Here is a 24,768-nt window from a genome sequence, read left to right as displayed (position 1 = left end):
TAAAAGAAAATGTTTAATTTGAAGCTCACAGTTTTGGGGGTTGGGGATTTAGCTCAGTGGTAGAGCGCTTGCCTAGCAGGCTCAAGGCCCTGGGTTCGATCCTCAGCTCAAAAAAAAAAAAAAAAAAAAGAAGCTCACAGTTTCAAGGATTAAAATCTATGACCATCATGATGGAGAGCATGATAGCAGGCAGGCATGGCATTGTAGCCAGATTTTTCTTTGGGCAACCAGCTCACAAATAATGACACAGAGATTTATTATTAGCCTGTGTCTTTTTATAGGTGAGTTGAGACCACTGATATTGATGGATATTAATGACCAGTGATTGTTAATTCTTTTTTTTTTGTGGTAGTGTTGTGTTTCCTTCTTTGATATTTGTTGGCATGGGATTATCTATTGCCTGAGTTTTCGTGGGTGTGTTTAATTTACTTAGGTTGGATTTTTCCTTCTAGTGTTTCCTGTAGGGCTGAATTTGTGGATAGGTATTGTTTAAATCTGGTTTTGTCTTGGAATATTTTGTTAACTCCATCTATGGTGATTGAAAGTTTTGCTGGGTATAATAGTCTGGGTTGGCATCGGTGGTCTCTTAGTGTCTACATAACTTTTGTGCAGGACCTTCTAGTTTTCATAGTCTCTTTTGAGAAGTTGGTCATTATTCTGATGGGTCTGCCTTTATATGTTACTTGGCCTTTTTCCTTTGCAGCTCTTAATATTTTTTCTTTGTTGTGTATGTTTAGTGTTTTGATTATTATGTGGCGAGGGGACTTTTTTTTTTTTGGATCTAGCCTATTTGGTGTTCTGTAAGCTTTTTGTATCTTCATAGGTATTTCATTCTTTAGGTCGGGAACGTTTTCTTCTATGATTTTGTTGAATATATTTTCTGTGCCTTTGAGTTGGTATTCTTCTTCTATCCCTATTATTCTTAGGTTTGGTCTTTTCATGGTGTCCCAAATTTCTTGGACGTTTTGTGTTACAACTTTTTTGGCTTTAGTGTTTTCTTTGACTGATGAATATATTTTCTCTATTGTGTCTTCAACATCAGAGATTCTCTGTTCCATCTCTTACATTCAGTTGGTTATGCTTACATCTATAGTTCTTGTTTGTTTAGTCAGATTTTCTATTCCTAGCATTCCATCAGTTTGTGTCTTATTTATTGTCTTGATTTCAATTTTCAAATATTGAACTGTTTCCTTCATCTGTTTAATTACTTTTTCTTGTCTTTCTTTGACTTCTTCCAGTTTTTTGTTTGTTTTTTTTTTCTTCCATTTCTTTAAGGGAATTTTTAATTTCCTCTTTAAGGGAGTTTTTCATTTCCTCTTTAAGGGCATCTATCATCTTTTTTTTTTTTTTCCAAGACAGGGTTTCTCTGTGTAGCTTTGTGCCTTTCTTGGAACTCACTTGGTAGCCCAGGCTGGCCTCAAACTCACAGAGATCCACCAGGTTCTGCCTCCTGAGTCTTGGGATTAAAGGCATGGGTCTATCATCTTCTTAAAGTCATTTTTAGGACTGATTTCTTCTGTTTCTTCTGTCTTGGTATGTTCAGGTCTTGTAGGTGTAGAGTCACTGGGTTCTGATGTTGTCATATAGGTCTTTATGTTGTTGCCTGTGTTTTCGCACTGGCGTCTACTCATCTCTTCCTCTGCTCGGTGCAGGCAGTGTCTGTGTCTGAAGGTGCCTCTCTTGTTCTAATTGTTAGTCTTGGTCCACTAGGAGTTCTTGGTCGAATCGGTGCTGTTGGGCTCTGTTTCTCCGGGAGCAGCTTAGTTCAATCAGTGTTAGTGGGTTCTGTCTCAGGGAGCAATTGTTCCCAATTGGTGCAGGGTGTGCTTATGGTTCCAGTGGTTGCTGGGTTCGCAGGGCCTGGTTTTTTTGTTTGTTTTGTTTTGTTTTTTGTTTTTTTGTGAGGGAGCAGGGAAAGGTAGCTGCCTGGTCCCTGGGGCTCCGATGGCTGGGACCTAGGGGCTAGAGATCTGGTCTACCAGTCCGGAGATGGGACCTTACCTGTCCCCAGTCAGTGTAGGGTGGGCTTACGATTCTGGTGATCTAGGTGGCTGGACGGCTCCTTCTCTTGCATTCTCAGTTTGAGTTTTGCTCATTCATCAACTCCTCAGCTGACCTTATTTCCTCAGACTGAAGGCTGCAGGCTTCTGAAACCTCTCCTGAATGGATCCCAGCTGAACCGGTTGATCAGTAGGGCAATCTCACCAACACCTCTAAGTTGTTGGACTTTGCAGCATCAGCAGCTGGGCCTCGGGTTGGCCTCAGGCAGTGTGTTTGGGTCCGTTCTGGTCACATCCCACGGAGACGGCTCCTTCCCCAAGTACTGAGACTTACTATTATGAACACTCAGTCTTATCTTATGCTTGTCCCACTAGCTCTTATAACTTAAATTAACTCATTTCTATTCATCTACATGTTGCCCAGTGGCTCACGGCTTTTACCTCTCCTCCTGCATGTCTTGTTTCCTCTGTGTCAGGCTGGCAACTTGCCCTTTCTTCTTCCCAGAGCTCTCTCTGTCCAGAAGTCTTGCCTATACCTCCAGCCTACCTAATTGGCCATTTAGCTCTTTATTAAACCAGTCACAGTGACACATCTTCACACATCATAAAGGAATATTCCACAACATGGCATAGCACTGGAGCCGCAGCTGAGCACTTATGTCTTAATCCATAAGCATGAAAACAGAGAGCAAACCGGGAATGGCACATGCTTTTGAAACCTCAGAGCTCACCCCCAGTGACACACCTCTGCCAACAAGACCACACCTCCTAATCCTGCCCAAACAGTTCCACCAACTGGGGATGACATATTCAAACATGAGACTTTGGGGGCTATTCTCATTCAAACCACTACAGCCCACTCTGGGCCTTCTGAGTCGGCAGCTAGTGGCCTCTGGATTGGGGCCCAATAAAGCTGTGGTGTTAAGAGCACTGTCTCAGATGTTCAGGCACAGCTAAGACAATTGCTGTGGCCATGCTCATGGGTGGGTGCATGTGTGTACATCTGTCATGTGGAGGATGTCTTCTTTCTGAGAACTCTATCAAAGATTCTGGCTGTGGAAGGCATCCTGGCCCTTAGCTCCCCTACCCCTAATGCAGAAGTTCATTCTTAGCCATGCTTACCTTTATCACAGTCCCTACAGCTCTTTTCCCAAGCAAGAGCATCAGCATAGCCCTGGCTGCCATATTAGATGGTTTCTTATCTATTTTCAGGTGACTCTTCTGTAGAACATCACAATATTCCTGATTCTTCATAATGGAAACCTCCTTAGGCTTCACCACACTTCATGCTCCCTCCAGCCTCCTCTCAGGGCTCCTCTTCCTCTTTCTGCTTGGTGAGCTTCCTCGGGGTCTCATAATTTTTTTTTTTTTTTTTTTTGAGACAGGGTTTCTCTGTGTTGTTTTGGTGCCTGTCCTGGAACTCGCTCTGTAGACCAGGCTGGCCTTGAACTCACAGAGATCTGCCTGGCTCTGCCTCCTGAGTGCTGGGACTAAAGGTGTGTGCCACCCCCACCCCCCAGCAGATCCCATAATTCTTAACTTTTGCTCTTGTAGCCTGCCATCCTTGAGTCTTTCCTCATCCACCCCCTAGGCCTTCAACTAAAATTTAATTAAGCCAAGGGCAATCATGACGCAGGCAGGTTTTGCCCGTTCTCCTTTCCTCTGCCTTGCTAAACCATTAGATAACATTCCTAAAGCTAGCCTCAAGGTCCGTCCCCTTATTTGGCCACTGACTAATTCCTGAGACTGATCACTAAGGTCTAACTATCAAAACACCAAGGTCCAGCAATCAAAATTCATTATTTTGACTAACCTAATTAAAATGCCCAATCAGAACTTACATTTGTCTTAGCTCTTCTAACACAGACCTCCCCCTTTTCTCTCTTAAAATTAACAGCTATTTGCCACAGTTTCTCCCAATTCAGATTCAGTCAACATATTTCTTTGCCTTGCTTAATAAAGAATCTCTTTATGTTTGGTTTGTGTTTGGAAATTGGTGTTTGGGTGTGGTCTGTGCCTAATCCCAGGTCCAGAGGGGAGCACCCTGCAGTACATGGGTCCTTCGATCTTCAGCTCCCAAGAGCAGACTTTCCTGAACTCTCTCATCCCTCAAAGCCCAATGTGGTGGGTATACCTCATACTCTGGAGGAGTAGCCCTTAGCCTAGGTTACCCCTAGTGGGCCAGCATGATCAATCAGATCTACAGCAAAGAAAACATCTGGTTCCTAAAGCATAAAAAGATTTGGCCAGGTGAAGTGGTGCACAGCTGTAATCCAACATTCAGGAAGCTGGAGCAGGACAGACCTCAAGTTGTAGGTGCTCTAGTTTGCTTTCTGTTGCTGTGAGAAACACCATGACCAAAAACAATTTATTTGTCTTACACTTCTAGGTCACAGTCCATCATTGAAGGAAGTCAGAGCAGGAGCTCAAGGCAGGATCATGCTCAGCTAGCTTTCTTATATAGCCTAGGTCCATCTACCTATGGATCATACTACCCATCGTGGGCTGAACCCTCTCACCCATCAATCACACCAGTCCCCCACAGACATGTTTTGATAGTTGGACCTTAGTGATCAGTCTCAGGAATTAGTCAGTGGCCAAATAAGGGAACGGACCTTGGGGCTAGCTTTAGGAATGTAATCTAATGGTTTAGCAAGGCAGAGGAAAGGAGAATGGGCAGGACCTGCCTGCGTCATGATTGCCGTGCTCCGGCCTGCTAGATCTGGGCAATCCTGCCATTGAGTCTCCCTCACATGATTCTAAGCAGTGTCAGGTTGACAGCTGAAGCTAATTAAGACATGAGGCAACGCTTTATCAAAACTAACAAAAAGGACCTCAGAATAAATAAGAGAAACTGAGTAGCATACAAAGAACAAGGTAGAGCTAAAAAGCCAATTGATGACTTTGTAACTATGAGTACAGGGGACAGAGATATTGTTAGGAAATCTCTGAGATGTGACTGACAGCTGACTTGCTCATTGTTGAATTTAATTTTTTGTTTGTTTGTTTTTGTTTTCGAGACAGGGTTTCTCCATGTAGTTTTGGTGTCTGTCCTGGACCTTGCTCTGTAGACCAGGCTGGCCTCCAACTCACAGAGATCCACCTGGCTCTGCCCCCCGGGTGCTGGGATTAAAGGCATGAGCCACCACTGCCCGGCTGAATTTAATTTTTTTTTTTTTTTTTTTTTTTTTTGGTGTTTTCGAGACAGGGTTTCTCTGTGTAGCTTTGCGCCTTTCCTGGAACTCACTTGGTAGCCCAGGCTGGCCTCGAACTCACAGAGATCCACCTGGCTCTGCCTCCCGAGTGCTGGGATTAAAGGCGTGCGCCACCACCGCCCGGCGAATTTAATTTTTTTATCCTGTCCAATTACTACCAAAAGCATATTGGCGTTTCTGCCCCAGGGACAGGTAACAAAGTAACAAAATTCAAAGGGAGAAGACAAAAAGTAACGAAGTGGGAAACAGTAATCTCTCCTGAAAAGAGACAGGAGTTAAGTGTGAGGATTCTGCATGGGAATCAGCAGCCAAGGGAAGCAGACCCCAAGTTTTGCCCTAGAGTTCTCTAATATTCTGTGCTGTGAACAGCAATCCCCTATTTACTGCCTCAGATCGACAAGAGGTCTTGACATGCAGCTTCCAGCACAGGCCAGGTACCCCAAGGGGTCCAGTAATCATGTGGGGCTGTGGGGAGAGGGTATGAAGGCTGGTACAAGCTGTGTGGAGAAGCATGGGCCAATTCCTTGCTCTGGCCTCCCCACCCTCAATACTCATTTCTTTTCCTGGCAGGTCATCTCATGAAGAGGTGGAACATGATACTGCTCACTACTCAATACACGCGTGAATAGACGGTTCAGCAGAACGTGACTGTAGCTGCCCCGCACAACGCGAACCCCGATTCACAGGATGTAGGGAAGAACATTTTGCGGGAGATCGGAGCCCGGCATCCGCAATCTCCACATCAGCGCTTGAATTGGCGTCTCCAAATCCAGTCTCCTTGGCCGGAAGTTCGTATGGGAGGGACAGGTAATACCGCCGGGTGGACGGACCCGTGACCGGTTCCCAGAGGATCAGACAAGTCCAGGAGGGAGAAGATTTCTCTCTGCGTCCGGGCGGGCTTTTTGGGATAGCCCGCCGGCGCCAGCTGCGCTTCTCCCTGTCCCCCGCCCAGCGGAGAAGGCGGGCTAGCCACGAGCGATAAGCCAATAGACAATCAGCGTTTGAATTTGCGTCCTGGAGAAGCCAATCACAAGGGCCCAGAGTCTGCGGGGCGGGAGAGGCTGGCGACCCGGGGGGCGTAACTCCGTGGTCCTACCAGTAGGAGCTCCGGGCGCGTTTGAAAACGGGGCGGGGTGGGGTCCGCGCCTGCGTACGGCGCTCGGCGCACTTGCCCCAGGCGCGGGCGCGCTCGCGAGCGGTCTGGAGCGGCAGTGGCGTGAGTTCGGCGATGGGGAGCGGCGGTGGTGAGTGCTGGCGGGAGCCGGGCAGGCGATGGGTCCTGACTCGGGCCCCTCTGACCCGGGAGGGCGCGTCGTATTCCCCCAAAGCAGAGAGTAGGCACGGATCCCCCACTGTGAGCCCGCCGGCGCGGTTTAAATGCCCGCCCGGCGCCTACGCCTCCTGTTACCCCAGGGCGATTTAGGTTCTCTGCCCAGCAAACTCGATTTCACTTTTCTGTGAAATCAAGAGCGATCCCCACAACATAGGTCGATTTCACGTCTTGTCCAGGCTCTTGCGCGCAGTTCGATCACCTGGGTGTCGCGCCCGTAGCTTGGATCCGCGGAGGCAACAGGATCTGTCCTGTGATAAACGTCTCACGACCTGGGGGTGCGATTTCACTTGTTACAGTGGTTAAACACTTCAGATGTGTATCCTAGAGCAGGTGAATCAGGAAACTGTTATAATAATATTCGTAGAATATTTGGGAATTATAGCTCTGGGTATGCGTTTGGCTTTTGCAGTACATTTCGTTTCCGATAAAACTCAGGTCAAGAGTTTGAGAGTGGGCAGTCTCTAAAGACCTCCAGGTGGGGAGCTTTACCAAGGCCCGGGAACAGCCACTTTGCCTCAGTGTGAGGAGGAAAAATGGGTAGAAAGACGGACGCATTTATAGACAGGGATGCAGGACCTTAAGATTCCTAAAGGGGAGGGAGGCTTGTGAAATAAAGAGAAAAGCCATCAGCGCTGGATGAAGATTGGATTGCTGAAATAAACATTGGAATAACTCACTGTGAGGAATTGGGTAGAGAGAGCCTCGAAGAGCATGACTGGGTCCAGGGGCTGTGCATCTAGACCAGCGGCCCTCAACATGTGTGTCACGACCCCTTTGGAGGCAAACGATCCTTTCACAGGAGTTGCATATCAGATATTTACATTACGAGTCATAACAGTAGCAAAATTGCAGTTATGAAGTAGCAACGAAATAATTTTATTTTATGAAGAACTGCATTAAAGGGTCACAGCGTTAGGAAGGTTGAGAACCGCTGAGCTGGATCTTATGTTGCAATTTTCACTGTAAGCTGAGTGTAGCAAACCCCTGGGTTCGGGGACTGGGCAACACTGACATCTGCCAAGCCGAGACCTGCTCTAGGACTGACTGGCTTCTATGTTCTAAGAGCTGCCTCATTAATTTGAGTTCCTGATCTATGCTATTGAAGTTCCTAGGTCCATACTGAACGTTATGCCTTTTAGTCACATGTGCAAATATAAGCAAAGTAGGCTGGGCATGGTGACTAACACTTGTAATTCAGTATTTGGTAGGTAGAGGCAGGGAGGATCAGGAGTTCAAGGGCAGCCTCAGCTATATGAGTGAATTTGAGGTCAGCCTGGGCTACAGAGGAACAAACAAGAAGCAAAAATATACAGCAAAAGTCCAAGGGACCCTGTTGACTGGTTTGAGCCTTGCATTAACTGCTGAGCCATTTCTCAGGCCCCCAAAGTACTTGGTTGAGTTTTCACTCAAACGTTCATCAGTATTGGCTGTTTTCCCCTCCTTCTGGTTGTCATGTGGATCCTGAATCAGAAAGTTTCCAATATTCAATTACATGCTATCTGATATTCACCATGAGTTATTGGTGAATATTGAAGGATATTGAAGGAACGGTGGTATCTTAAGTAATCCATAGAGGACACTTCATTTAATTTTAGGACTTGTTCTTTCTGTGAAGAAAGGACAGTAACTATTAAATCATCTTTACGTACGTACAACTTTTCATCTCACCAAGGCTTGTGGATTTTTTTCCTTAAGTGATCCATTGTAGGTGTGCCAAGTGTTTCTGCTATCCTACCAAGCGAAGAATCAAAAGAAGACCCCGTAACTTAACCATCTTGAGTCTCCCAGAAGATGTACTCTTTCATATCCTGAAATGGCTTTCTGTTGGGGACATCCTTGCTGTCCGAGCTGTAAGTCACCATATGGAAACAATACTAGCCCGAATATTGTTGGTTAAACTGTAACAGTCTCACATTCTTAAATGTTAGTATAAAACTTTGACTCAAAAGGAAACCCAAGGAAAAGAGTGGTTTTATTTTTATTTTTTATTTTTTTTGGTTTTTCGAGACAGGGTTTCTCTCTGTGTAGCTTTGCGCCTTCCTGTAACTCACTTGGTAGTCCAGGCTGGCTCTGCCTCCCGAGTGCTGGGATTAAAGGCATGCGCCACCACCGCCCTGCTGAGTGGTTTTATTTTTTAAAGGTTTGGTTTTTGATTTTACGTATAGGGGCATTTTGCCTGCATATCTGTGTAGCATGAGTCTTAAAAGTTCTCGCCGGATCCTCAGCTAGTCTTGTCTCCTCAGACTGGAGGCCTCTGAGTCCTCATCCAGAATGGGTCTCTGCTGAATTGCTGCTCAAAAGCCTGAATGCTTAACCAGCTAAAAGCTTAACCAGCCAAATGCTTCTAGTTTCTGGTCCTCATGCCTTATATACCTTTCTGCCTTCTACCACCACTCCCTGGGATTAAAGGCTTGCTTTCTGGGCAAACCAAAAAAAGGCATGATGAGTCACCATGCCTGGCTCTATCCTTGAACACATGGATTTACTACCACTGCCTATCCTTTATGTTTAATATTGTGGCTGCTCTGTCTCTGACCCCAGATAAGTTTATTAGCATGCACAATATTTGGGGGAATACAATACCACATATCTGTCTGCACCACGCGCCTGCAGAGGCCAGGAGAGGGCATCTGATCCCCTGGGAGTTATAGAGGGTGATCAGCTAGCTGCCTGTGGGTGCTGGGAATTGAACCCCAGGTCCTCTGGAACAGGGAGTGCTTTTAACTGCTGAGATAGCTCTCCAGCCCCAAGAGTAGTTTTATTAATTGGTTGGTTGAAATAGAGTCTCAAGTAGTTAGGACTACTCTTGAAATCTCCTGATCCTCCAACCTCTACCTCTAGAATGTTGGGGTTACCTATAGGTACCACTTTACCCAGCTCTTCCTGGGGAAGTGACAGTGTCTCACTTAGCTCAGGATGGTCACAAAATACCTGTGTAGCCAAGAATGACCTTGAACCCCTGATCCTCCTGTTTGTACCTCTCTGGTAGGATTACAGGCCTTCAGCATTGTGCCTATCAAAAAAGGGTAATATTAGGCCAGGCAGTGGTGGTGCACACCTTTGATCCTAGCACTTGGGAGGCAGAGGCAGGCAGCCTCTGTGAGTTCGAGGCCAGCCTGGTCTACAGAGCTAGTTTCAGGACAGCCCTGTCTCGGGAAAAAAAAAAAAAGAACAAAAAGGTGGTCTTGTTAATAGGTGTTTGAAGATGATTCAGTTATAGGGACTACATACTGGGATTTGACTTGACTCATTGCAATGTTTATTTCAAGAGAAAAAAGACCCTTTTTTTTTTTTTGGTTTTTCGAGACAGGGTTTCTCTGTGTAGCTTTGTGCCTTTCCTGGATCTCGCTCTGTAGACCAGGCTGGCCTTGAACTCACAAAGATCCACCTGCCTCTGCCTCTGCTGGGATTAAAGGTGTACGCCACCACCACCCGGCTAAAAGACCCTTTTCTGGCAGTAAAATTTGCATCTCGAGAAGACAGTGGGCTGTAGAGGGGGCTCAGCAGTTAAGGGCACTGCCCATTTTTTCAGAAGACCAGGGTTCAGTTTCCAGAACCCACATAGAGGCTAATAGCCATATAACTGCAGTTCCAGGGGATCTAATACTTCTTCTGATCTCCTCAGGCACACATACATGCAGGTAAAATACCCATATACATAAAATAAAACCAAAAATTTCAAAAAGAAAAAAAAAGATTATGAACTGGACATGGTGATTCATACCTGTAACCCCAACAACAGAATAAACCAACTCCTGAAAGTTGTCCCGAGATTTCCACACACATGTCCATACCACATGCACACATATGCCATATACATAATAAATAAAACTAAACAAATAGGAGTAAGATAGTGTTAATAAGAATTTTTAAATGGCGGAAATAGAGCTGAGCATGGTGGTGCACGCCTTTAATCTCAGCACTTGGAGACAGAAGGATCTCAGTTGGTTTGAGGCTAGCCTAGTCTACACAGCAAGTTCTAGGACAGACAGGACTATATAGAGAGACCTGTCTCTAAAAGCCGGGGTGGGGGCTCCAGCAAAAATTTGTTTAGGGCCCTTTCAGGGTTTTGTTTTGTTTTGTTTAGAAATTCTGTCTTAAGACAAAATTTAGCAATTTAAATACCAATTAAATGTGTGTGTGTGTGTGTGTGTGTGTGTGTGTGTGTGTGTGTGTGTGTGTGTGTATACATATGTAATTTTATTTTATGTATCTATTTTGCTGGCATGTCTGTATATGTACCACATGTATAGCTCCTGCCCGAGGAGGTCTCATTGAGACCTCTGGAACTTGAGTTAGGAGTGACTTTGAACCACCATATCGGTGCTGAGAACTGAACCCAGGTCCTCTGCTAGAGAAGCAAGTGCTCTTAACCACTGAGCCACCTCTCCTGTCCCTTCATTTAGGGATTTTTGTTTTATAAAACTGGACTCAGTAACCTCAAGACCATTTTTCTGTTGTTTTGTTTTGTCTTTTTTCAAGACAGGGTTTTATTGGTGAAATTATTAAGGCCATTCCACATAGTTAAAAGGAAGATTTATTTAGTGGGTAACTTACAAAAAAGGGAAGGGTAGGTCGTGGGGTCCGGGGAAGGTGTATTGCAGTCCAGCGGTGTTCTCTGGAGCTCTGCTTGGTCAACCTCCACCGTCTAGGGTCCAGGAACAGAGAGAGCCCGCTGGCCCATCCAGATCTCGGGTCTTCCGGCGCTTCCCTTGGCTCTGCCTTGTAAGTGTGACAGTTGCCGAAGCCTCAATGGGGGTTGGAACTTCCAGATCAAAGCTGGAATGGCTACCCACTACAAGGTTTCTCTGTATAGCCCTGGCTGTCCTGGAACTCACTCTGTAGATCAGGCTGTTGTCAAACTCACAGAGATCCAAGTACCTCGGCCTCCCAAGTGCTGGCATTAAAGGAGTGCACCACCACTGCCCAGCTTCCGGAGCAATTTTAAAAACCAAATATTCCAAGACTACAATCCAAAGAGATACTCGTTTGATAATTATATGCTGAGGAAATGGTATTAGGTAACTATGAAAAGTCTTTGTGTATCAGAATCCAATGGTTATATTTCTATCAGAGCAGAAAACTGCACAAGGTATTTCAGGCAGCATGTATTGGCAACAGCCTACATGATAAACCTGCAAGTGTTGTGTGTTCAGAACCAATTCTGCAGTGAAGTCATGTGATACCACATGTCAGAAACACCGCAGTTCAATTAAATTTTTGTTTTTGCATGTTCAGAAATTTTGAATATTGCAAGTTTTTTGCACCTCTATGTTCAGTTATATGACCCACAATTTAAGTTGTGCTCTAGGCAAGATAGTGAGACTACTTTAAAAAAAAAAAAAAGGCAAAATAAAACAAACAAAAAGCCCTTTAAGACAAATCCCATGTAACCTGCAATGGGGGAGTGGACTTGAGTTACTTTGTAGCCATAGCTTCACGTTAAAGGATTCACCCTAGAGTATACAGTAAACTGGCTGTAAACACCAGCCAGGAGGCCATTGTAGGACTCCTCTACTCACGTTCACTGTTGGCATAATACCTACAGAAGCACCGGGTGCTAAATTCCCAACTGCAGTGGAAACGTTAGGATGTAAAATCCTGTGCTGCTCTTGACTTGGCTTTATCTGCCTGGGATAGAGGCTCTCGGGACTCAGTCTTTTTCCTTTGAGTTCCTATAACTTCCATGCCCCAGACTGCTCCACCACCAGGGTACCAGGCAGAGAAATAGAAGACAAATTTATGTTTTTCTTTCTTTCTTCTTTTTTTGTTTTTTTGTTTTTTGTTTTTTTGAGACAAGGTTTCTCTGTGTAACCCTGGCTGTCCTGGATCTCACTCTGTAGACCAGGCAGGCCTGAACTCAGAGACCTGCCTGTCTCTACCTCCTGAGTGCTGGGATTAAATACGTGGCGCCACCTCCCAGCACAAGACAGATTTCTGTCCTGCCTGGCACCAACCTGTTTCTCTAGTTCTTTGCGAAAGTGTCTTTCCTTCTTGCCCTCCGTCCCTCCCTTTGACAGTCACCATACTGTGTCCCTTGGCTGGCCTGGAACTCACAAAGATGTACCTGTGCTTGCCTCCTGAGTGCTGAGATTACAGGTGTACACTAGCATGCTGAGTTCTTCTTTTTCTTTGGACTGGTGCCGATATTCTTCCCCCGCCTCAGAACATCAGAGAAGCTCACTTCTGGCTTCTCCTCCCTATGGAGAACAGTGCTGTTTTCATACATAGAAACTGGGTTCTTTACCCTTCTGAGACTGTGTCTGTGTATGTCCCATCTTCAGGAGCAGGGATCTGGGGAGTCCCTTGGTGATTCACACATGGCTCTCATTGCTCTGCAGGTTCACTCCCACCTGAAGTACCTGGTGGACAACCATGCCAGTGTGTGGGCATCTGCCAGCTTCCAAGAGCTATGGCCTTCTCCGAAGAACCTGAAGCTCTTTGAAAGGTATCCCGGTGCTCTGAGAAGTGCCTTGATTTCCCTCTGCTGTTGGTATTCTTGGTGTGCTGGCTAATGTCCCCATACCTGAGTCTCAGGACTTGTTTTCCTGTTGCTCTCATCCCGGGGAAGAGACCCCAGACTGAAGAAACCTGTCTCTCGGGTCACACTGCTTCCAGCAAGCCATGTCATTGCCTGTCCTCTGTGCCTGAGCTGCTTCCAGAGGGTCCTGCCTGACTCGGGTGTGAGTCACCTGCTCATGGAAGCCTTACTCAGCTTTCTTTTCCTTTCCTGTTATATTTCAGTCACTGGATGACTCACCCCCTCACTTTAGTCGTGACTGAGAGAAAGGACTGGGGGTGGGGGAGGCAGCAAGCCTAGGTCTGTGACCCCGGGTGCCAGTGACCAGGCCCGCTAATGGAGGTTAAAGACAGAGCATGTCCTTGGGACAGGGGTCTAAGCTTGAGCCTTTTCACATCTGAGAAACTAACTCAGGACAGGATTTTCCTCATGAGCATTTATTTCCCAGGCTTGAGCTGCCAGAGAAGTGCAGGAAGAGAACTCCGGTTACAGGATGCCATGCTTGGGTTGCTGCTGGATAAAATTTGTGTATTTCTTTTTTTTTTTTTAAAGATTTATTTATTTGGGGACTGGAGAGATGACTCAGCAGTTAAGAGTAGTGCCTGTTCTAATCGAGGACCCAGGTTCAATTCCCAGCACCCACATGACAGCTCACAACTGTCTGTAACTCCGGTTCCCAGGGACCCAACACCCTCATGCAGATATACATGCAAGCAAAACACCAATGCACATAAATCAATTTTTTAAGAGTTTGTTTATTTTTTTATTTTTTTTAAATTTTATTTTATTTTACAATACCATTCAGTTCTACATAACAGCCACAGATTCCCTTGTTCTCCCCCCTTCCTGCCCCCCTCCCCTTCCCCCCAGCCTACCCGAGTTTGTTTATTTTTATGCATGTGTGTGTGAGGGCTTGCATGTGTATATTTGTACTATCTGTGTGCAGTGCCCACAGATGCCAGAAGAGGGGGCTGGATGCCCTGGAATTGGAGTTACGGGTGGAACTTGTTGGGTTTTAATGTACTCACAGTTCTACAAACTTAGCACTGTTCACCTTAGGTTATTTTTTTCATCTTACAAAGAAATGGTGTACTCGTTAGCAGGCAATGTCTCCCCACTCCCCACCCCCTACTCCCCAACCACGGAAGCACTAGGCAATCCTTTATCTATTTTCTGTTCCTGGGTTTGCTAATTGTAGACATCTCTTGTAAACAGAATCATGGGATACTTGACCTTTTGTGATTGGCATAGGGTTGTGTTCATCCACATTGTAGCATGCAATCAATAAACAGTATTTGATTATATTTCATGAAAAAAATATTCAATTAGGAAATAAGTATTTCAGCATCAAGTGTTGTGGTGGTACATAATCTTTGTGACCTAAAATAGTGTGGTATTTATGCTCTTATTGCCCCAGGGCTGCTGAAAAGGGAAATTTTGAAGCTGCTGTGAAGTTGGGAATCGCCTACCTCTATAATGAAGGCTGTAAGTCCCTGGGCCCTGACGTGTGGTGGCATTTGAGATAAGCACAAGCCTCTTTCAAGATTTAGCAGCTTAGTTCTTGTTGATGGTCGGCCCCATGTCTGCCCTTGACAGTTTGACATAGGTTCTAGAAAGTCACCTCTTTCCCTCGTTTGGGTCAGCAAGGGGTATCTCCAGGTACCCTACCTTCAGTACGGGTAACACCAAGGCCTATGAAGGGATGTAAACAGCGTCTTTCTTTGGCCATCCTGTGGAGCTTAGAAAGAAATCAGCATGCCTCATTCTGCAGGGGATCACTGACACAGGCAGCCGTGGTTACATGTGGCAGGCAGCGGAGCTTCCCTGGAGCCTGAGTCCTTTTGCCCAAGGCTAGCTGCTCCTTAAAAGGCTTTTGGCTTGCTCCTCGGCTCAGCACCGGAGGAAGGAGCCTCGGCTGTGCTGTCCCAGTCTCCAAAATGTGTAACGTTTAGAGTATAGAATCACCTTTTCCTACATCTTAAAGCTCGGGTGTCTTGCTGGTAGTCCCTGTCCTTGGCCAGCTAACAGGACTGTTGAGAGCCTGTGAGTAACCCGCTCTTCCTGAGGTTGAACTGAGGTTCTGCCCCTCCCCTCCTATCAGTTAGCCATTCCCAAAGGTCATTCAGCTGCCTACAGTGTGCAAGTTCATGGTTGGTGGTGGTTTGTTTTGTTTGTTTTTGTATTTTCCTAGGGTTGTGTAACCATTGCTGATCTCATTTTAGAAAAGTCTAGTCCTTAAGAGAACCTTTTCCCTTCCAGGACAGCCAGAGCTGTTACACAGAGAAACTCTGTCTCAAAAAAACTGAACCTTTTCCCAGCCTGGTCCACATGATGAGTTCTAGGACAGTTCTACACAGAGAAACCATATATTGAGAGAGAGAGAGGAGGGGGGGGGGAGCCCTTCCTTGCAGCCATTTGCAGGGAGGGTCATTTCCCTCCAGGAGGAAGGTTGAGGCTGTGTGTTCGAGCACCATCCCCTAAGGGTCACAATCCAGGCTTCCTGAAGGACTCCAGGAGGGGCCTGTGTATGGAGGATTACCTGAACAAAGTGGGGAGAATTTGGAGCCTACCCCACAGAGCTCTTCTGTTTAAAGCTTTGCACTGTGTCAGGCTTTGCTAAAAGACTGGAGATCTTTGCTCTTTCCATGCTCCAGAGACATCACGGGTTTGTCCTGTTTCTCCCGCAGTGTCTGTGTCAGACGAGGCCTGTGCTGAAGTGAACGGCCTGAAGGCCTCTCGCTTCTTCAGTATGGCTGAGAAGTTGAATATGGGTTCTGAGCCCTTCATCTGGCTCTTCATCCGCCCACCATGGTCAGCATCTGGAAGTTGCTGCAAGGCCGTGGTCCACGACAGCCTCAGGGCAGAGTGCCAATTACAAAGAGTAAGTCCTGGCAAAGCCCAAGGGCAGAGGGTCCCAGAGCAAAGGGAAACCTGAAGTGGGTTTCGTGGGCCATGTAAAGACAAGTGGAGGGACACACAGCAGAGTGCAGGGCTGGGACGTCAGCTCAGAGGTAGAGCTTCCGCCGAGCATGCTGGACCTACTTCCAAGGAGACGCCTCGAACAGAGGCGGTGGAAGGGCTTAGGGTCTGGGATGGGGACCAAGATCTTGGCGAACATGTTGGTGGGCGGGAACTAAAGATTTAGGCTGAGTAAAACATGCATAGCTGAAAACTGAAATCAGGGAGTGGTAGCGTAGGGATCTGGACAGCAGGGCAGGGGAGAATTCTGTCTGCTGAGAATCATACTTACCTTTTTTTTTTTTTTTTAAGACTCATAAAGCTTCCATACTACACTGCTTGGGAAGAGTGCTAAATCTTTTTGAGGTAAGTTAAGTTTTTTTCTCTGCTCAGGCTTTGCCTTATTTCACCTTTCAGTGGCCTAGATCCACAAGGTACTTGAAAAGCTGCAAAAGGGAATGTCCAAGGTCAATACAAACACCAGGCCCTGCCCTGAGTGGTCCTTGGCATAGAGCTCCTGGCTCCCCCCACGCTGCTTTTGAGGGAGGTGAATGGGGCCTCGTAAATAAGAGCCCAGAGAGTAGACGACCAGGAACTGGGCGGCCAGTGCTGCTCCGACCCTCACATGGCTCTCCTGTTGGTGGGCCTTGCAGAATTCTCGCCTCTTGAGGTTTTTAACGGGCTTTGTGGTCTGTGGGCCCCTTTTGCGGGGTTAGTAGCTTCCAGTGAACACATCAAAAGCGTGTGGAAGACAAGTGAGGCAGATGAACACTGAGAGTTTCCTGTGGCAGCAAGGGTGAGTGCAGGCTGCCCCCACACTAATGGGCACGCAGAGCCCCGAGGCCATACAACATAGGTTAGTTGCTGAGCACTGTATGCTCAGTGGCATCCTTCTTGCTCAGATGTAGTTAATCCATCCGCTATCGCTCTGAATGTGATTGCTTAGAGATATAGAAACGGAAGAGGACAGCTCTCAGAATGATTTGGCATTGTGCAGAAGGTGAGAAAGAACCCTCTTTGCGGGGCTGGAGAGATGGCTCAAAGGTTAAGAGCACTGCTTACTCTTCCAAAGGTCCTGAGTTCAATTCCCAGCAACCACATGGTGGCTCACAACCATGTGCAATGAGATCTGGTGCCCTCTTCTGGCCTTCAGGGATACATGCGGGCAGAATACTGTATACATAATAAATAAATAAACCCTTTAAAAAAAAAAAAAAAAAGAACCCTCTGTGCTTGGTCTTACTCTAGGACGAAGAGAAAAGGAAGCAGGCTCACGCCCTTTTTGAAGAGTCCGCTCATCAGGGATGCCTGGCCAGCTCATACCTCCTTTGGGAAAGTGAGAGAAAGATGGACGTAAGTGGAGCCTCGTCTATTGGGGGATAGACCTCATAGGAGCAGTTTTGTGTGGTCCTGGGATGAAACTTGGTTAACAAAAGGGAGGATGCTTTCTCGGCTCCTGGGCTCTCAGGCCTTTGGGCTCATCTGAGCATCGAGCTATGTACTATCAAATGTCCCCCAAAGACTACCATTATTGGGGGTAAATGCTGGGGAAGCCAGTGAAGTTGAAGAATGGGGGTGAAAACGTTTAGGAAGCCGTGGGGCAGGTCTGTGTCCCTCACAGGACACAGCCATGTAAGGGTGACTCTCTTGTTGACAGATGTCTGATCCTGGACGATACCTCCACAACTTCCGGAAACTCAGGGACTATGCTGCCAAAGGCTGCTGGGAAGCACAGGTGACGTGGAGATCTGGATTCTTCCTTTCAGCATCGGGGTGGGACCATCTAGATTCTCAGCAGCAGACTTAGGAAAGCAATACGGAAGATTGGTCCAGGACTAGAGTCTTCTGTTCTGTTTTAATTATTTATTTATGTGTGTGTGTGCTTGTCTGTATGTGGAGACCAGAAAAGGGCATTGGATCTCCTGGAATTGAAGTTACAGGCAGTTGTGAGCCACCTGGTGTGGGTGCTGGGAATTGAACCTGGGTCCTCTGTCAGATCAGTAAGCGCTCGTAAACCTCTGCACCATCTCTTCAGCTCTGTAGCTGGACTCTTAAAGTTTAGCTCTTGAGTGTTTAGGAAGACCCCAGCCATGCTTTGCTTATTGTTATCCATCTCCACCCTTGCTTGTTTTTGGTTTTTTTCGAGACAGGGTTTCTCTGTGTAGTTTTTGTACCTGTCCTGGATTTCAGTCTGTCGACCAGGCTGACCTTGAACTCCCAGAGATCCGCCTGGCTCTGTCTCCCTAGTGCTGGGACCAAAGGGGTACGCTGCCACCCCCTGGCTCATCCTTGCCTGTTGAGCAGCTAGTCTCTTCATTCTAAATGCTGCTGTCACAGTTCCTGCCACACTCTTTGTGGAGGTTGTTCTGTAGGTCATGTTTATTGTGAGAACAAATGTTAGGCCACCTAAGAGGAGAGGGTGTGGAGTTCCTGTTAGCACCTGGCCTCACTCATCCAGCCAGATAATCAAGAATTTATAACTTGCCCTCAGCAGACCCTGCCCTGCCGACTGTCGAGAGCCTGCAGGCTAGCCTCTTGATTTCATCTTGAACAGTGTTGGGAGAGGGGGCTGTTTGAGAGCAAGTCAAAGAACTTCATAGCTTGCCATGAAGGAGAAAGCTTGTTCTTACTGCCCCACTGCATGGATGATAGATATCCAACAACTGAAATGCTAGGAAAGAGATTATAAGTCAACAGATAGAACAGACTGCGCTTTGTCATAACATTGTATTCATGTCTAAAATGATTGTCAAAGATTTATAAAAAAAAAAAAAATTTCATAGTAAAATGACTCATCATTTGCTATCAAACCCAAGGACCGGAGTTTGATCTCTAGTGGACGTGGCTGTCCCAAAAGCCATCCTCTGACTGCTACATGCACACCATAGCACATGTGCACAGACAGACACACACACACACACACACACACACACACACACGCACGCACGCACGCACGCACGCACGCGCGCGCACGCACGCACGCACGCACGCACGCACGCACGCACGCACACACACACACACTGGAGCTGATCCAGAAGCCTTGGAGGAATTGCTGCTTACTGGCTGGCTTCCCATGGCTTCTTCACTCTGCTCTAAGAACCCAGAACCACCAGCCCAGGGATGGCATCATCCACAGTGGGCTGGGCCCTCCCCCATCAATCACTAATTAAGAAAATGCCCCAGAGCAGTAGTTCTCAACCTGTGGGTCAACCTCTTTGGCAAACCTCTATCTCCAAAAATATTTACATTGTGATTCATAACAGTAGCAAAATTACAGTTATGAAGTAGCAACAAAAATAATTTTATGGTTGTGAGTCACCACAGCATGAGAATTGTGTTAAATGGTCACAGCATTAGGAAGGTTGAGAACCACTGCCCTGGTTGGCTTGTCTATGGCCTGATCTTTTTTTTTTTTTAAGTTTATTTATTTATTTATTTTGGTTTTCCGAGACAGGGTTTCTTTGTGTAGCTTTGCGCCTTTCCTGGATCTCGCCTTGTAGACAGGCTAGCCTCGAACTCACAGAGATCCACCTGCCTCAGTCTCCCGAGTGCTGGGATTAAAGGCGTGCATCACCGCCATGCCTATGGCCTCATCTTATGGAGGCATTTTCTTAATTGAGGTTCTCAGATGACTTTAGCTTGTGTCAAGCTGACATGAAACTATCCAGCACACATACATGTAATATACACAACAAATAATAATTTAATAAATTTTAAGAGACCCAGTATCATTAGAGCAGTAAGGTCCCGAGAGATGTTCAGACAGCTTCAGAGTCTCAGAAAAGAAGGAAGAATACAGCAGGTTAAAAAGGGGGCTTAAGCCTCGTTCTCGAGAGACTGAGGCAGGAGGGTTATGAATTTGGAGATATTTGGGGCTTGTCTCATTAATGTGTTATATTTAATTTTTTTTCTCAGTTTTTGAGTCAATAGCTAGTAATGCATGCAAGGTTGGTTGGTTTGTTTGTTTTTTATGATGTATATGGGTGTTTTGCCTGCGTGTATTTCCTTGTGTCTTCTTGGTGTTTGAAAAGGCCAGAAGAGGGTGTCAGATACCCTGGAACTAGAGTTACAGTTCTGAGCCACAATGTGGGTGCTGGTAATTGAATCTGGGTCCCCTGGAAAAGCAGCCAGTGCTCTTCCCTACTGAGCCGTCTCTCTAATCTAAGATAATTTTAATGATGGTGGTTTCTGCCAATGAAGGTAAAATCAATGGGATATTTGCTATGAGTGATATGAAGTCAGCAATCAGCGTGGGCCTTTGGGAGGGTACTTGAATAAGAATAGACAAAACCCCACAGCTGTTCTGTGAACTCAGCAGGTAGGGAACTGGGTGGGCCACAATACAGTCAACAGAAACACTCTAAATGGAAGAACAGGTAAGGACGCCTATGTCAGATAACTTGGAAAAACTAACAGTATTGATAGGTGGAAAAAAGAAAGATGCATATAAACTGTGGTCATAAATACATATATATACACCAGGCTGTAATTACCTGGGAAGACAGATGGAAATGTGTCACAGTTGTCGACAGTGGCCATCTGGAGTCGTTGTAGGTGCTAGGCAGTGTATCCTAAGTTCTGACACATCTCAGTCCATCCTCATCTGTTGACACCAGCACCATCAATGTACCATTTCATTAAAGAGGAAATTGCTAGGGCTGGAGAGATGTTCTCCAAGAGGACCTTGGTTGTTTCCCAGTACCCCCTCAAAAATCACCTACTCCAGTTCTAGGGTATCTGACACTTTCTGGCCTCCTTGGGCACCAGGCATGCACATGGAGACATACATGTAGGCAAAACACCCGTGTGTGTGTGTGTGTGTGTGTGTGTGTGTGTGTGTGTGTGTGTATTATTTATTTATTAGTTTAGTTTTTAAAAAATTAAAAGGACTCATAGATTGGTGCCTACCTCAGTTGTCATCAGAGAGGCTTCGTTAGTAACTGATGTACAGCCACCCACAGATAAACATTAGGCTGAGCTCAGGGAATCCTGCTGAAGAGAGGGAGGAAGGATTGTACGAGCCAGAGGCGTCAAGGACACCACAAGAAAACCCAGCTCATAGGAGCTCACAGAATCTGAACTGACAACCAGGGAGCCTGCATGGGACTGACATAAGCCCTCTCCATGTATGTGACAGTTGTGTAGTTTGGTCTCCTTGTGAGACTCCGTACAGTGGGAGCATGGGCTGTCCCTAAAGCTTTGGTTGGCTTTTGGGAAGCTATTCCTCATACTGGGTTGCCTTTCCCAGCCTTAGTACAAGGGGAGGTGTTTGGTCTTATACAACTTGATATGTCGTGTTTTATTGATAAGCCATGAGAGTCCTGTCCCTTTCTGAACAGAAATAGAGGAGTAGATTGGGGGAGGGATGGGAGGGGAGGAGGGAGGGGAACCTGCGGTCGGGATGCATTAATTAAAATAAATTTAATTAATAAAATAAAAAGGGAAACTGGTGTAGAGAGGTCCCGTCCCGGAGACCTTAGCTGTGCCGCTGTAGCAGGTTGGGAGACTGGGGCAGGCAGATGTGCCCTGTGCTGTCTGCCGCGGAGGGCTCGGGCTCGGGAGCGGAGCAGCCGGCTCACGCTGCACCTGTCTGTCCCGCAGCTGGCTCTGGCCAAAGCCTGTGCAGGTGGAAGCCAGCTTGGACTGGAGTGGAAAGCCTGCAGTGAAACGGTCTGCCAGCTCTTCCAGGCCTCCCAGGCTGTCAACAAGCAGCGAGTCTTCTCTGTGCAGAAGGGGCTCAGCGACACGATGAGGTGAGGCCGGCGGGAGCGCGTTTGCTCCGACGGGAGAGCAATAGCATTTTCACGTTTCGTGGGTGTGAGTGTGCGTGTGCATTCACGTGTGCACACGAGACCCAAAGTTGATGTTGCGAATCTTCCGTTGCTCTTCTACCTTATTCAACAAGGCAGGGTCTCTCTCCCCCGTCCCTCTAACTAACTAGTTATTCTAGCTAACTAACTAACCCCCGTCTAGCTAACTGTGTTATTCTGAAGGTCCCACCTCAGCTTCCAAAGCTGGAATTAACAGCTGGTCCACACACACCTGGCATTTTCATGGGTTCTGGGGATCCAAACGCTAATCGGCAAGCACTTCACAATCTCCCCAGCTCTGCTGTAGCCCAGGCTAACCCTGAACTTCTGGTTATCCTGCTTTGGCCTCCTGAGTACTTGGAGTATAGGTATGAGCCACTACAGCCTTCTCTAAAGCTGAGAGCATGTGAAACTGTTCTAAATATTTTTCTAAAGTGATGAGACTCAGACTACCAGTTTCTGAAGCCAAAATATAACTTTTTTTAAATCATCAGTGTATTTTGTGGTACTCAGTGACTAGAAGTCGGACTTTGGGAGCTGTTGTCCCCCCACAACCCCATCCCTGCCGTCTCCTCCCCGAGGCAGCTACTGTGACACCCAGCACAACTGCCTTTCTTCCAGGCTCCAAACGTTAGTGATAACAAAATTGCAGAATGTTAGGGGATAAAATGGAAAGTGGGAGTGATTTTTTTTTTTTTTTTTTAAGCTTTTATCTGAAATTTCATGTAAAGCTTGGATTTATGATTGGAAACCTCTGGCTCCTTGTAGGTACTGCTTGGAACATGATATATGCTCAGTAAAGGTTTTTTAAAAAGTGATTGTCCTGAGGCCAGGGAGATGGTCTCATTGAGTAATTTGCTTGCTCCACAAGCATGTGGACTTGAGTTTGATACCCAGCACTTGGAGAGGAGTGGGGAATAAAAATAGTGGCATGTGCTCATAGTCCTGCCACTGAGGAAGTGGGGATGGGTGGCTCCCTGAGATTCTGTGCCCAGCCACCCTAGTCTAATTTGGAGGTCCTGGGTACCAGTAAAAGATCCTGTCTCACGTTGATGCATGCCTTGAATCTCAGCACGCTTTTGGTTTTTCCAGGCAGGATTTCCAGCACTGGCTGTCCTGGATCTTGCCCTGTAGACCAGGCTGGCCTGCCTCAGGCTCCTGAGTGCTGGGATTAAAGGCGTGCGCCACTACCACTTGGCCCCGGCACTCTTGATAGCTCAATAATCTGACTTCTAAAACAGATCACTGGGACCGGCAGGATGGCTCATCAGGCAGAGGCGCTTGCTGCCAAAACTGAAAATGCAAGTTCAGTTCCTAGGCCCCACTCAGTGGAAGGAGAGAACCAATTCCTAAAAGTTGTCCTCTGTCTTCCAATACCACCTGTGATTATTTATGGTCTTGGTCTCCAGGTTTTAACTCCCTGGTAGAGAGGGACATTTCTGTCAGCCTTCTAGTGTCTGTGCGTCCATCCAGGGTGCTGGGTGAAGGAAGTAGGGAGACTTCAGTGTGGGGACGGAGTGGCTCTGGCTTTAAGTGGCATTTCTGGCTCTTTGATCCTCTGCAGAGCATTGTTATAAGGGCCCAGACAGGAGGGCCTGATGGTCCAGGGTGACAGGAGGGCCTGATGGTCCAGGGTGACAGGAGGGCCTGATGGTCCAGGGTGACAGGAGGGCCTGATGGTCCAGGGTGACAGGAGGGCCTGATGGTCCAGGGTGACAGGAGGGCCTGATGGTCCAGGGTGCCTGACCCGTTTCTACTCCCAGGAGCTCTGCTCCACCCCCAGCCCTGCTGTGCAGCCCATTTGGTACCCACTGCCTGTTTGCACTAAGATTGGCCTCAGCCAGTGCTTTGGTGGCTGGGGGCTGACTTGGATTTGTGAACACTGGGAATGTGCATGCTGAGTGGAGGGGGCGCAGGGTGCAGAGATGTGTGGCCTCACCGGCCTCCCAGGAGTAGCTCTGGGCCCCCCCAACTCCCCGGGACATGGAGTCTCTAGGTTGGTAAGTCGGTGACTCCAAAGTGCTCAGTTCATTTGTTTAGACTGAACAGACTTGAGCAGAAATTGAAGGAGTGGCATTGTTGTCCTAGTTCTCACAGGGCCCCTCTCTCCACAGGTACATTCTAATCGACTGGTTGGTAGAAGTTGCCACAATGAAGGACTTCACAAGCCTGTGTCTCCACCTGACAGTGGAGTGTGTAGACCGGTACTTGCGGAGGAGGCTGGTACCCCGCTACAAGCTCCAGCTTCTGGGCATTGCCTGCATGGTCATCTGTACCCGGTGAGAAGCCCCTTGGCCAGGCTGGCAGGGTTGTGTGCATATGTGCTGGTCCCTCCTAGGCAGGGGCCACCATCCTCCCCTTTCTAGTAGCTGGTTTTTAAGGGAAACGAGTCTCAAGGGTCCCTGGTTCAGTTGTTATCCAATCCCAGTGTCCTTTGTAAGGGAGGATGGCCGAGATGACCCTTTGTAGGTTGACTGTACCTCTGCTGGGAGCCTGTATCCCCACACCGTCTCAGGACCCAGAGCATGGTCCACACTTTCCCAGGATCCAAAGAGTGACAGTTACAAGAAGGTTGATATTGTTCCATTCTTAGCCTCCTCCTCAGTCCTCGGATTCTTCAGAACTGTGCCACTGGGTTGAATTTTGACATCTCTATCATCAGTTTTCCCATAGTCCTGGGCAGGGGTGTCTCAATGCCACCAATTCTCACATCTCTATCATCAGTTTCCCACAGTCCTGGGCAGGGGTGTCTCAAGGCCACCACTGAAGCCCCATCAGAACCATTCCCCCACACGGAGGTCACTCAGAGGAGGGGTGCTCTAGAGGACTCTGACGTGTGTCCCTTTGTATTTTGTCCCAAACTGCCTGTCCTCAGCCAGTGCTTCCTTTACCCTGGTTTTGCCTCTGGAAGTGATGTGGAAAGAGTTTTCAG

General features: G+C 47.1%; 1 protein-coding gene across 2 annotated transcripts in view; it reads left to right on the top strand.

Annotated features, from left to right (window-relative positions):
* Window positions 1-24,768, top strand: part of Ccnf (cyclin F) — a 51,234-nt gene that overhangs the window by 14,209 nt on the left and 12,257 nt on the right. Inside the window, exons 3-12 of one of the 2 annotated variants that reach the window (XM_042283675.2) lie at window positions 5,786-6,022; window positions 8,244-8,398; window positions 12,890-12,996; window positions 14,486-14,553; window positions 15,756-15,949; window positions 16,339-16,392; window positions 17,275-17,379; window positions 17,684-17,761; window positions 21,628-21,779; window positions 23,951-24,115. In XM_042283675.2, coding sequence (XP_042139609.2) covers window positions 6,010-6,022; window positions 8,244-8,398; window positions 12,890-12,996; window positions 14,486-14,553; window positions 15,756-15,949; window positions 16,339-16,392; window positions 17,275-17,379; window positions 17,684-17,761; window positions 21,628-21,779; window positions 23,951-24,115 — 1,091 coding nt within the window. In that variant the 5' untranslated portion in view covers window positions 5,786-6,009. Of the gene's footprint in view, window positions 1-5,785; window positions 6,460-8,243; window positions 8,399-12,889; window positions 12,997-14,485; window positions 14,554-15,755; window positions 15,950-16,338; window positions 16,393-17,274; window positions 17,380-17,683; window positions 17,762-21,627; window positions 21,780-23,950; window positions 24,116-24,768 lie in introns of both variants that reach the window. The other variant, XM_076578010.1, reaches the window with a different exon arrangement.

Source organism: Peromyscus maniculatus, chromosome 8, assembly GCF_049852395.1.
Source record: "Peromyscus maniculatus bairdii isolate BWxNUB_F1_BW_parent chromosome 8, HU_Pman_BW_mat_3.1, whole genome shotgun sequence".
In the NCBI taxonomy this organism is placed as follows: domain Eukaryota; kingdom Metazoa; phylum Chordata; class Mammalia; order Rodentia; family Cricetidae; genus Peromyscus; species Peromyscus maniculatus.
The sequence above is the reverse complement of the archived record's forward strand: the minus strand, read 5'-3'. Positions and strand labels throughout refer to the sequence as shown.